At 40.8% G+C, this 12,897-nt stretch overlaps 2 protein-coding genes across 2 annotated transcripts in view; one reads left to right on the top strand and one right to left on the bottom strand.

Annotated features, from left to right (window-relative positions):
* The window catches only part of LOC104932964 (SIN3-HDAC complex-associated factor), a 12,246-nt gene extending 5,709 nt beyond the window's left edge, over positions 1–6,537 (top strand). The window contains exons 5-6 of the mRNA XM_010748309.3: positions 4,462–4,612; positions 5,906–6,537. Coding sequence (XP_010746611.3) covers positions 4,462–4,612; positions 5,906–6,143 — 389 coding nt within the window. The 3' untranslated portion in view covers positions 6,144–6,537. The remainder of the gene's footprint in view (positions 1–4,461; positions 4,613–5,905) is intronic.
* A 3,765-nt stretch (positions 6,538–10,302) lies between these two features.
* On the bottom strand, positions 10,303–12,897 carry LOC113744050 (E3 ubiquitin-protein ligase TRIM21-like). Its single transcript, XM_027272065.1, has 2 exons — positions 12,829–12,897; positions 10,303–12,141 (listed from the first exon to the last, which is right to left on the bottom strand). The coding sequence occupies exon 2, from the start codon at positions 12,132–12,134 to the stop codon at positions 10,494–10,496; it is 1,641 nt and encodes a 546-aa protein (XP_027127866.1). The 5' UTR covers positions 12,135–12,141; positions 12,829–12,897; the 3' UTR covers positions 10,303–10,493.

The raw sequence follows: 12,897 nt of genomic DNA, 5'->3' as shown, positions 1-12,897 counted from the left end.
TTATCCTGACAATTTCGCCTGTAGTTCTATCTGAGGAAATCTGGCTGGTAACATCATATTCCAGAACTACAAGGTCCTTAATGCGGCAGTGCATCGTAACAGACGTCAGTCGTCGTAAGGACTTTCGCATAACTCGCGCGCGAGAAGAGCCCTACTTCATGTTCTCTGGTGGCAAACGGTTATCGGTCTCCCTACCTCATCGCATTATGTAGGTCGTGGGTCTGATTAATTGACTTTGAACAATGGGAAAGTGTACGTTTAACTTGGCATGGCCGACGATGATGAGTGAAGAGTGGCTAAAGCCCGTCGCGAACAACAAATACCAAGCATTTTGCACCCTCTGTAAGAAGACGTTGGAGCTCGCCAGTTTAGGCTTAAAAGCCTGCTTCACCGCGAAATCGGAGCGGCATCATTCTATACGGAAAAGGCTTCAGCGGTGTACAAAGCATCCTCAGCTGTTTTGTGTCTCCTATCCTCCTGGTTCAAGCTCAATATTAATTTGATATTACATTTGTTTGATGTACAATTTGAAAATATACAATTTGTTGCTGTCAATAAAAAAACTTGTTGCTGTAAATAAAAAAAACTAGAAAGGAATTTTAATGACTAATGTTTTTTTATTAGTTCTGTTGTAGGCATAAATTTAAATCAAAATGGTCATAAAGGTCTTAAAAAGTCATAAATTTGACTGACTAAACCTGCAGACACCCTGGTTCTACAAAATGTGATGGTGCCCCTGAGCTAAACCAGATGGGATGGCATGTCCCTCGCAGAATGTTGTGGTAGCCATTGTGGTTAGTGTGCTGTGAATATAGTGAAGACAGAAAAGAAACCTCCACACCATTACGCCTCTATGCTTCACAGTGGGAACCACACATGTAGATACCATGCGTTGACCTTCTCTACGTCTCACAAAGACCCAACAGTAGGACTGTTTGTGTGGGTTAATGGGCCGGTAACTGAATGTCGTCCATGTTGTACAGTAGTTGAATAGAGATGTTACTGTTTGACAACACTGCCTCTGAAACAACACCACAACCACCACTCATTAAGAAGGCAAAAAAAACTCCTTGACCTCACTGTCTCCAGTGTAAATCTACAATGTAGTGTTAAAGAAAAAAAAAAAAAAAAAAAAAAAAAAGCCTTTAATGAGAATGTGTCCAGCCCCACAGCGTCGTAACATCAGAAACTCAACATTATTTAAGTGTTTATCTGCACGTATAACTTATCCCTCTCTTTTATTTAGGCTACATCATACAGTCAACACAATGTACCTGTGTTGGTGTTCCTGCAGCTGAATAACCTTATGTTCTGACATATGTCTGTTGTTCTTCTCAGTCAGTCAGAGGTTTTCTGTAACTTTACTGATCTTTGTTTATCATCTTAGAAAGTCGACAATGTCAGGCCCATGTTAAACTGTCAGGGCGAGCTCACACAGCCACAAGATAACACATAAATAACACAAAAAAAATTACGTTTCTCCCAAAAGGGTCCAAAAGTTTGCACTATAGATTGATAGTATTTGTATGGTTGCCCTTGTCCATGCACAAAGAATAAAAACAGCCAAACAATTAGAAAAACTTTTTAAGAAACAGACTCATTGTGTACAGTACAGTGTTAATTAATGTTTTCGTTTCTCTCTCGGGAAGTTTTGTGATCAGTGTTTTCTGTGTCCTTCTCAGACTCTGACGCTCCAGCAACCACCTCCAGTGTGTCTCGCCCGCTCAGTCACCCAGCTACAGCAACCAGTCAGACGACGGCTCCGACACAGAGCTCTCACCGGGCCCCGCCCCTCATCAGGCCTTCTCCTTCCTGGACCTGACCTATTGGAAAAGGTAACAGAGTCCTCCACCACACCCCAACTAAAGTGTGAAATCATCCATCCGAACATCCAACCACTTGTGACCCATGTTCCAGCGAGCTGCAGCTGTTGTTTTTCTTTTATATTAGAATGATATATTATCTAACTAGGTCATCTAGTTGTATGGTTTATTTCTTTCAGTTAGCTTTCTCTCTTTCTATTCACATTTCTTTTCCTCCTTTTTTTTTATTCATGTTTTTAGAATCTTCAGTTGTGAGCAGATCACACAAGCTGCCTCTTATTTTTTATTTATTTTGCCTTTTAAATTCACATGTAATAAGGAGAGAGGCACCGGCTGAAATGAGCTCAGGCTGAACGCCCAGCTTTGATAAATACACTAGCGTGTGTGTGTCATATTTGTGCCTCAGAAACTGGAACAGGAGTCTAAAGTGGCGCTCGGTTCGCCTGGTGATTATTTACCTGTGCGGAGCTGCAGCCACCGCGAGCTTCTGCTAAACCCACGAGCAGTGTGTGATTCACTGAGCTTTGACCCCAGTCATCCAGAGGACAAACATAATCTGTGACATTACTTCATATATAAATAAGATATTATATGGCTGCTCATGAGTGCTGCTATCTCCTGTGTCCTTGTGTAGGTGGCATCAGGAGGTTATATGGTTAATTACTGCATACTGATATTGTGATGTCGCCCCACAGGAGAGAATTAAAAATAGAATAAATCATTTTTTGATTTAACTATAACCTTCATCTGAAGTTTAAATGACAGTTATGTATTTTGTATTATTATTTGTAAAATGTATTTAGCTTGCTGACTGCTTTATTTCCTTTTTAGTCACTTGCACATTGTCTACGTCGCTTCCATTTACTGTGTGTGTCAGTGTGTGAGTTTCAGACAATCTTGACCTGATTCTACCGGGTGGGAATTAAAAATAAAAACGGAGCGGTTGATACAATTTCACATCCAAGAATGTCTGTTGTACTCCTCCTCTGGAATTCCTCTCCTCTCCTCTCCTTCTTCCTCTTCTCTTCATTCACTCCCTGAGCTGACAGGTAGAGGGAGGAGGGAACACCAGAAGCCGACCTGGATTATTGGCTGAAATGACCTGAACTTAATATTATATATTGTGTGTCATTGTGTCTACTTTGAGTAGTCTTAAATTATCCAAATTTAGTTTTTTTTTTCCCCACGCTAACACACGACAGATGACCTCCATGTGTTGATGTAGCTTATGATGGTAACGTCAGTGTTCTTGTGTCGTATGTGGCAACTCGTGCTGACAAGAAGTGTGTTGGTGTTTTCAGACAGAAGGTATATGCTGTGGGATTGTGTACAAGGACGCTACGGAGAGAGGTATCATCCATCCCCACCTGTACAACCTGCTGTCAGAGGAAGCCCAACCTGCACCAGCCGCACGGGTGAGCACATAAGTATTGTCCGTCACGAACACTGTTTGTTTGCAGCACATATTTCACCAGTAGATGGCAATGTGCATTGTTTCATATGAATCCCATAATATAATGTTTTTATGTTTTTTTTTTTTTTACTTATCATAATATCCACATTGTAGATGAACACTGACGACATCCAAACTATGAAAAAATGAATTACGTGAGAAACAAAAAGTCTAAAAAAATCATATGTTTTATATTAGATTCTACAAAATAGTGATGGTCCCCTGAGCTCAAACCAGATGGGATGGCATGTCCCTGCAGAATGTTGTGGTAGCCATGTTGGTTAAGTGTGCTGTGAATATAGTGAAGACAGAAAAGAACCTCCACACCATTACGCCTCCTATGCTTCACAGTGGGAACCACACATGTAGATACCATGCGTTGACCTTCTCTACGTCTCACAAAGACACAACAGTAGGAACTGTTTGTGTGAGGTTAATGGGCCGGTAACTGTAATGTCGTCCATGTTGTACAGTAGTTGAATAGAGATGTTACTGTTTGACAACACTGCCTCTGAACAACACCACCAACCACCACTCATTAAGAAGGCAAAAAAAAACTCCTTGACCTCACTGTCTCCAGTGTAAATCTACAATGTAGGTTTAAAGAAAAAAAACCTAAATAAATAAAAAAGCCTTTAATGAGAATGTGTCCAGCCCCACAGCGTCGGAACATCAGAAAACTCAACATTATTTTAAGTGTTTATCTGCACGTCATAACTTATCCCTCTCTTTTATTTAGAGCTACATCATACAAGTCAACACAATGTACATCGTGTTGGTGTTCCTGCAGCTGAAATAACCTTAATGTTCTGACAATATGTACTGTTGTATCTTCTCAGTCAGTCAGAGGTTATCTGTAACTTTACTGATCTTATGTTTATCATCTTAGAAAGTCGAGCAATGTCAGGCACATGTTAAACCGTCAGGGTGAGCTCACACAGCCACATCAGATAACACAAAAATAACACAAAAAAATTCAGACATTTCTCCCAAATGGGCCCAAAAGATTTGCACTATAGATTGATAGTATTTGTACAGTTGACCTTGTCCATGCACAAAGAATAAAAACAGCCAAACAATTAGAAAAACTAAAAAACAGACTCATTGTGTACAGTACAGTGTTAATTAATGTTTTCGTGTCTCTCTCGGGAAGTGTTGTGATCAGTGTTTCTGTGTCCTTCTCAGACTCTGACGCTCACAGCACCACCTCCAGTGTCTCGCCCGCTCAGTCACCCAGCTACAGCAACCAGTCAGACGACGGCTCCGACACAGAGCTCTCACCGGGCCCTGCCCCTCATCAGGCCTTCTCCTTCCTGGACCTGACCTACTGGAAAAGGTAACAGAGTCCTCCACACACCCCAACTAAAGTGTGAAATCATCCATCCGAACATCCAACCACTTGTGACCATGATTCCAGCGAGCTGCAGCTGTTTGTTTTTCTTTTATATTAGAATGATATATTATCTAACTAGGTCATCTAGTTGTATGAGTTTATTTCTTTCAGTTAGCTCTTCTCTCTTTCTATTTCACATTTCTTTTCCTCCTTTTTTTTATTCATGATTTTTAGAATCTTCAGTTGTGAGCAGATCACACAAGCTGCCTCTTATTTATTTATTTGCCTTTTAAATTCACATGTAATAAGGAGAGAGGCACCGGCTGAAATGAGCTCAGGCTGAACGCCCAGCTTTGATAAATACACTACGTGTGTGTGTCATATTTGTGCCTCAGAAACTGGAACAGGAGTCTAAATGTGGCGCTCGGTGACGCCTGGTGATTATTTACCTGTGCGGAGCTGCAGCCACCGCGAGCTTCTGCTAACACACGAGCAGTGTGTGATTCACTGAGCTTTGACCCCCGTCATCCAGAGGACAAACATAATCTGTGACATTGCTTCATAATAAATAAGAATATTATATGGCTGCTCATGAGTGCTGCTATCTCCTGTGTCCTTGTGTAGGTGGCATCAGGAGTGTTATATGGTTAATTACTGCATACTGATATTGTGATGTCGCCCATCACAGGAGAGAATTAAAAATAGAATAAATCATTTTTTGATTTAACTATAACCTTCATCTGAAGTTTAAATGAACAGTTTATGTATTTTGTATTATTATTTGTAAAATGTATTTAGCTTGCTGACTGCTTTATTTCCTTTTTAAGTCATTGCACATTGTCTACGCTAGCTTCCATTTACTGTGTGTGTCAGTGTGTGAGTTTCAGACATCTTGACCTGATTCTACCGGGGTGGAATTAAAAATAAAAACGGAGCGGTTGATACAATTTACACTCCAAGAATGTCTGTTGTACTCCTCCTCTGGGAATTTCCTCTCCTCTTCCCTTCCTTCCTCTCTCCTTCATTCACTCCCTGAGCTGACAGGTAGAGGGAGGAGGGAACACCAGAAGCCGACCTGGATTATTGGCTGAAATGACCTGAACTTAATATTATATATTGTGTGTCATGTGATCTACTTTGAGTAGTCTTAAATTATCCAAATTTAGTTTTTTTCCCACGCTAACACACGACAGAAATGACCTCCATGTGTTGATGTAGCTTATGATGGTAACGTCAGTGTTCTTGTGTCGTATGTTGTGCAACCTCGTGCTGACAGAAGTGTGTTGGATGTTTCAGACAGAAGGTATGCTGTGGGATTGTGTACAAAGGACGCTACGGAGAGGTCATCATCCATCCCCACCTGTACAAGCCCTGCTGTCAGAGGAAGCCAAACCTGCACCAGCCGCAGGGTGATGGTGGAGAGATGGAAGAGCAGGCAACAGGAAAGGACGCTGTGAGCGAGTCCCCACCCCCCATGCCTGAACAAGGGGAGGTGGTGGAGGAGAAAGAGCAGCTGGATGAAGGATCGCGGTGATGGCAGCAGTTCAGTCTCCCTCCATGGACAGACGAGCCGATGTATGACACCAAACACAGTAACACAAACAGTCCAAACCAAACCTCACAGAAGTTTTTGCTGCTGCTGCAACTCTTCCAGACTGACCAGATCCTCAGACTCTGTTTTCAGTGTCTTGGCTTGCTCTGAGAGTCAGTCTTTTTGTAAATACTTTCTTTAGCTCTCGATCTGAAATGCTGGATCAAGATCGAGTGCTGCCTAGAAACCTGGAGACCTCTGGAATTCACCTTACTCTAAAGATTGGAGCCATAACTTGTCTTAACATCTTCGCCTTTCCTTCTCACCACTCAACAAGATGCTCTCTATTTATTCTTTCTTCTTCATTCTGTCGGATAGGATTTTTTTTTTTTTTTTTTTTGTGTTTCCAAAACGTCTTTTCTAGTTACCCAGGTTGTTCACAAAACCAGTCTGTGTTACGTGTTAGAAGCACAGGTAAGAGACCTTAAAAGATATTCACATCATCTATGTGAAAACCAGTCAGCCACAAGCCACTTTTTTTCAGACAAATGATGTTTGTTTAAACTCTCCCTGTGCAGTCTGATACTAAACCAGGTTGTAGAATCAATGTTGTTCTATTGATTTGTAACACACCAACATAATTATTATATTAAGGTTATATTTCAGAGACTCAGCAAAGAGCCTTATCCCGCATTTCTAAGTTTTCTATTTCTGGAGGTGAATCCAAAGTGTTCGGTCTGGTGGTATTATTCTGTGGCTGCACAGCTCACCAGTTTTCTCAAACAGACCAGACAGGAAGGAGAGGGCAGTTTACTGTCTGTCAGATGGATGGTGAATACTAGGAACAGTCTGTTACACTTAATATACACTGAAGTTTGAATTTGAACAGTTAAGTATTCAATATTTTACAATGTTGTAACAGTTAAAGTTCACCAGACTCTGGCACATGACTCCTCCATTTCAGCTAATGTGACGTTTCCTCCGTCCTTTAGATCCTCAAGAGATTCATAGTCCACACTGAAGCTCTGTATGTTTCATATTTCATTTATTAAGACAGAGAAACGTATTGTGTTGTTAATTTGACAGAATGTCTCAGCAGTAAAAATATATTGGACTAATATAAAATACATTTTAATGCTGATACTGGAAGTGGAGTAATAATTGATGCATCTTAACCAAAAAGTCACAAAGTTTCCTTGTTCCACGGTGCTTGTGTCCGTGTTCAGTCTGTAAATAATGAAGAAATCTATATATCATTTGGAATCATTGTTGTAACAGTGGATAGGTTGATGGTGTACATACATACGAAGCACAAACCGACGTTCAGGGAGGCGTCGGGCTCTCAGCACCAGTCCACATGCAGTTGTTCTTTGAACCATTATAAGCTAAACCAAGCCTCAGGAAGAGTGTGGCACTTCCTGCACTGCTGTCGCCACCTTTCAACAGCTTTTCTTGTCACGTGGGAATGACGGGCTTTGGAGCTATTTATATTCCAATGATAAACTAAAATGAGCCCCTTTTTTTCACAGACCAGGAAAGCTGTATGGATTTGCCCGTTCATTATTAATGGTTTGTTTTTTCGAGGTCTTCAGAGGAATGTTTCAAGTTCTGCAGCCGTCCGCAGAACTCTCTTTACTCAACGTTCGAGTATTTTGCATGAACTTTCCAAACACCTGCCTTGTTGATGTGATGTTGTACACCTCGAGTATATATTTTTGTATAGAAATGACAGATTTGATGTCCTCCTCTTGAACCATGGCGCATAACTTTATTAATTACAAAACTTTCAAGTGGCTCTGCATCTCACTGGTGTGCCCAATCAGATTTCAGGGATACTGGACACACCTTAACATTTCAAGAGATTCTTGGGTTTTTGTTTTTTACTATGCCAAAAAGGTATACAGGTGTGCAGCTTTCTGAATTATAATATTTCAGACACATACTTACTGTTGGAGTACAGATGCTGAACCTTGGACATGTTCAATTTAAAAGCTGTCGTGACCTCCACGGTTTCCTAGCTGGCTTCATATGTGGGCTAGATTTGTCTAAAAAATTCTTTATTTATTAAGTTATCCTTTAAAATATTTTATTTTCACTACACTGAAATGATGTCATGAAAACATTTCAGGATGTTTGTACAATGCTGCCATATAGACTGACCACAGTTGATACGATTGTATTAAATCTTCCTTCTTGTATTTAACAACTCTAGCTTAGAGATTCTTGTACTCGTTATATTTTGGGTGGAGATCCAACATGGATGGTTTTTTTTTTTTTCTGTTTGTCTTTAGTTCCATGAGCATGTGATGTAGGTCTGCACTTAATCTAGATCAGATATTTTAGTAGTCTCTCTGTCTTCGTGTTATTTTGCAGAGAGATGCACTACTGTTCATTTCCTAAATGCAAAGTTTGTATTTTTATACACACTTGTAGTTTCTACTTGTTCAATAAATGTCATTCGTCATGTTCCACTGTTGTCTTATGTTTCATATCAGATATTTAAATGTTGATTATGGTTAGAATAAAAACACATTTTCTGGAACACAAAAATTCTTTACAAAATTGTTCTATTTCACAGTAAGTTTGGTTAGTTTTCTTTAGTTTTACGGTTTAGGTTGCTGATGTTTGTTTCACAGATTATCAGAAATAATATTACTAGAACAACAGGCAAATGATTGAAACAAAAAAAGATAATTTTACTGGTTTCAGGAGTGAACATTAGATGTGACAGACTGAAAACTCACAATGTCCAAAAAGGGTATGTGCAGACAGTCCACCAGGACTCAGGTGAAACCAACCAAAGTGATGACGTGGTCAAACACTGGAATTCATGTTGACCTTGAGGTGATTAAAAATGTGTCCAAGAAATTGGTTTTCAGGTAACTGCCTGAAAAAAATGTGGTTCAATCAGCTGTACTTTGTGTTTAGTGCCAAAGAGCTAATATTAGTGTTAGTGTATTAGAGAAATTGCTGAAATCAAAGGTCAATGGTGATGTCAGGAAGGAAGAAAGTTTTCAGAAGCCTCTGATGTCTTATGCTGTATTATTTATTGACGCTTGGCCAAGGAGAATTAGAGACACTCTCTAAGTACATCAGAAGTGCCTGAGTCGGTCTCGCATTCTGCCGAACTCATGCTGGTGGATAAACGTTAAACCCCAAGATAACACCACAAATATTATATGCCCCAAATTAGCCAAAAAGAATGTTTTTACTCATGGAGGTGTTATTGTCAGCATATTCTAGTCTGGAGACAGATGTCTGTTTACACAGATTGGAACTTCAACGGCAAGCTATCTATTCTGACTAGGGAGATAGACTGGCACCTACTGTTCCCAGTCAAAGCCAAACAGCTACTACTGCCGAGGTCCTCAAGGCCCACACGTGACCTCGTGTAACCTAAGGATAGAAAATTCCATAACAATTAGCATGATGACATGCTGAGCTAAGATAACAAACATGGTAAATACTATACCTGCTACACATCGCCATTTTTGCATTGTCATTGTAAACATGTAAGCATGCTGATGTTGTAGCTACACCCTCACAGAGCCAACAGTGTGACTGTAGACTCTTGTTTACAAATGTTCTATACTATAAGAGTCAGTCAGTTGAAAGTTTTTCTGCTGATGTCCTGATGAAGACCACGTTCAAACATCTTGCCTCTCTCATTCTGTGTGCTGAGCCGTGTGTAAAGATTTAAACAGAGCTTTATTTTCTCTGGACTGAAATAGGCAGCAGTGAATTACTTTTGCTTTCACTGAGTGTGACGCTGAGTGACTGATCCAGTTCTTCCAGTGTCGCTTTGTTGCTTCCCATCACTGCACTCACTGATGCGTTACATGAAAATACATTCTTCAACAGGTTTACAGTGACATGATCATGCCAGGATTAAATCTCATATATCAAATATCTGTTTGTGTTATTCTTGATTTTCCTGTCATTTGTTCCCTTGAGGCCTGACACACATTCACATTCTGCAGCAGTTTCAGCGTCAGTCTGTTGAGTTTTCCCTTCATGTGTATCTTTAATGCAGAAATTAAACTGACACGAAAACAAAAATGTTTGTATTTGTTTGTTTTATTTCAATACATAATATCAGTGATACATTATGAATATGTATTTTGAATATCTTAAAACAAACACTTCTTTTGTGTGAACTATATTCACATGACACTATTACAAACATCGACATTAGAACAGAATAATAAGCTAGTATATGGAAAGTTGTATTGCAGCAGTATGTTACATTAAAGAAACTTGCAATGAGATATGAAGTACATGGTGAAATGAAATTATACGTTATTATATTATTGATAGTCTTTCATAAAGCATCTTCGATGTGAATATCAAAGTCTAAACTGTGTAACTGACAGGCGTGATGACCAGGGGGGCAGAGTTTTTACCCCCCTCATTCATACAGGGACCAAAAAACGGATAGAGTTTGTCAGTGAAGTTACAGCCAGTGAAGGAGTAGATGAGAGCTGCTGTATCTACGTCATAAAAGGAGACCTGACCCTCCTCGTAGTCCACAAAGACCCCCACCTTCTGTGGCCTCGACTTCAGAGAGAGAGGCACACCAGGCTCATCAAGAGCTTTGTACCCATGTCCGTTCTTCAGCCATATAACCCAAAGGCCTGTCAGGGGGCTCGCTGCGATATATCCCTTCCTGTTGATGGACTCTCTGGCCACTCCTAAATCCCACTTCGTCTTCCCTTTAACCTCAACTTCATAATAAAATCTGCCTGAAGAGAAACCCTGCTTTGCTAAGACACAGGGACTGGAGGAAAACCTCTTTGGGTTCTCAGGCAGATTCTTCTTTGCATCGCCACAACTAACTTGTTTCTCATTTTTAGACAGGACAAGAGCTGGGTGCGCTGTATCAGGATCCAGAGTCACATCCACTGCATACTGCTGGACCCTCTTCAGCTCAGTATCAGCACACAACTCCTTCATCTGTTTACTGAGTGTCTCCTCCAGCTGAGCCACAGCACTCCTCAAAGTCCCCTCATATGATGAGTGAACTCTGACCTCCGTCCAGTCTTTGGTAGGTGGAGCAGTGTTCAGGGATGGGAAGCTTTGGAGGAACTGGAGGTGGTCTTTCGTGCGTGAGAGCTGCTCCACTTGAACTTTTCTCTTCATCAGCTCCGATATTTCCTCTTCCAGCTCTTTGACAAAGCCTTCAGCCCGTTTCTCTGTTGTTTTCTGCTTCTCTTGGATTGTGTCAGTGAGCTGAACCAGACCTCTCTGAACAGACTGGATCAGAGCAGTGAAGATCTCCACACCCTCTGCAGTCTCTCTGTTCGCATCTTCCCGACTGAGCTCGGCTGATTGCTTAATCTGCTGAATCTTCAGCCGTCGTTCCAGGATCATCTGTTCAATCTCATCGTCATCTCTCTCCAGCATCGCCTTCTTTTGCTCATATTCTTTTTTCAGAGGAGAAAAATGATGTCTCTTGTGATCTGTCCCAATGCACAAATGGCACAAATACATCTGGTCAGTCTTGCAGTACAGCTCAAGAGGCCTATCATGCTTCTTACACATTCTGTCTTCCAGGTTCTTTAAAGGATTGATCAGCTCGTGTCTTTTCAGGCCTGGGATCCTGTGATGAGGCTCCAGGTGAATCTCACAATATGATGCCAGACACACGAGGCAGGACTTCAGAGCCTTCAGTTTGGTTCCGGTGCAAGCGTCGCAGGGAACATCTCCATCTTTGGCTCGTTTTTGCTCTACACTTCTGGCTTTTTCTTGAGCTGACTGTCTGAACTGATCAGCCATCTCAGATAAGACCAGGTTCACACACAGCGCAGGTGTTCTGATGAACATCTCTTTGCACAAGGGACACTCATGTTTATGTACATTTATGTCCCAGTATTGTGTGATGCATTTCTTGCAGAAGTTGTGTCCACATGGTATGGTGACTGGGCGAATGAACACATCCAGACAGATGGAACATAGAAACTGCTCTTCAGAGAGGAGACTGCTGGCAGCTGCCATCTTTTATCTAGATATGAGAGCAAATATTAAATTGTTAAATAACAAAAGTATTTATATAATAATATCAGAACATTTGGTTACTCTGAATCATATTGTGATTGAAGTCTTTGTACCAGTGACAACAACTGAACTGCTAGTCCTCCCAGCCAAACCTACTATACACCATTACACCAGCATCAGAACTGACTCCCTCTGTCTTTCCCCCACCAGGGTGGTGAGAAACTTAGGCATTATGATTGATGACCAACTAACCTTTGCACTTTACGACATCAGGAAAATCAGGCCTTAACTAACTTAACATGCTACTCAACTCCTGACACAGTCATCTCAAGACTAGATTACTGTAATGCCCTCCTGACGGCCTCCCAGCCTGCACAGTGAAACGCCTTCAGATGATCTGGAACGCACTACCAGTTCCTATTAGATCAGGTGTGTCCCTCTCTACCTTTAAAAAACTCCAGCTCTTCAGAGAGGACCTCCTCTCCAATTCTACCAACAACTGGACACAATAAAATGCTTTCTTATCACACTGTACCTTGATTGTTTCCTTCTCTGTAAGTTGCTTTGGATAAAAAGTCAGCTAAATGACTAAATGTAAATATAAACACAAAATGAAACATAAACATCCTTCATACGGCTACAATATAAGTTCACTCGGTTGGTTTAAACAGTCAATATTGTGTACTGTACTCACCAGTGAATCTTGAAATCCAGAATGCTCTGATGAGATCAGTTTAATGTTTCATCGCAGACTAAATTCTCT

This window comes from Larimichthys crocea, chromosome XX (assembly GCF_000972845.2).
Source record: "Larimichthys crocea isolate SSNF chromosome XX, L_crocea_2.0, whole genome shotgun sequence".
Classification (NCBI taxonomy): domain Eukaryota; kingdom Metazoa; phylum Chordata; class Actinopteri; family Sciaenidae; genus Larimichthys; species Larimichthys crocea.
Note: the sequence above shows the minus strand (reverse complement) of the source record. Positions and strands in the feature narration are given on the sequence as shown.

What these genes read in the sequence shown, in the direction of transcription:
- LOC113744050 (XM_027272065.1), bottom strand. Translation starts at nt 12,134, where the DNA reads ATGGCAGCTGCCAGCAGTCTCCTCTCTGAAGAGCAGTTTCTATGTTCC.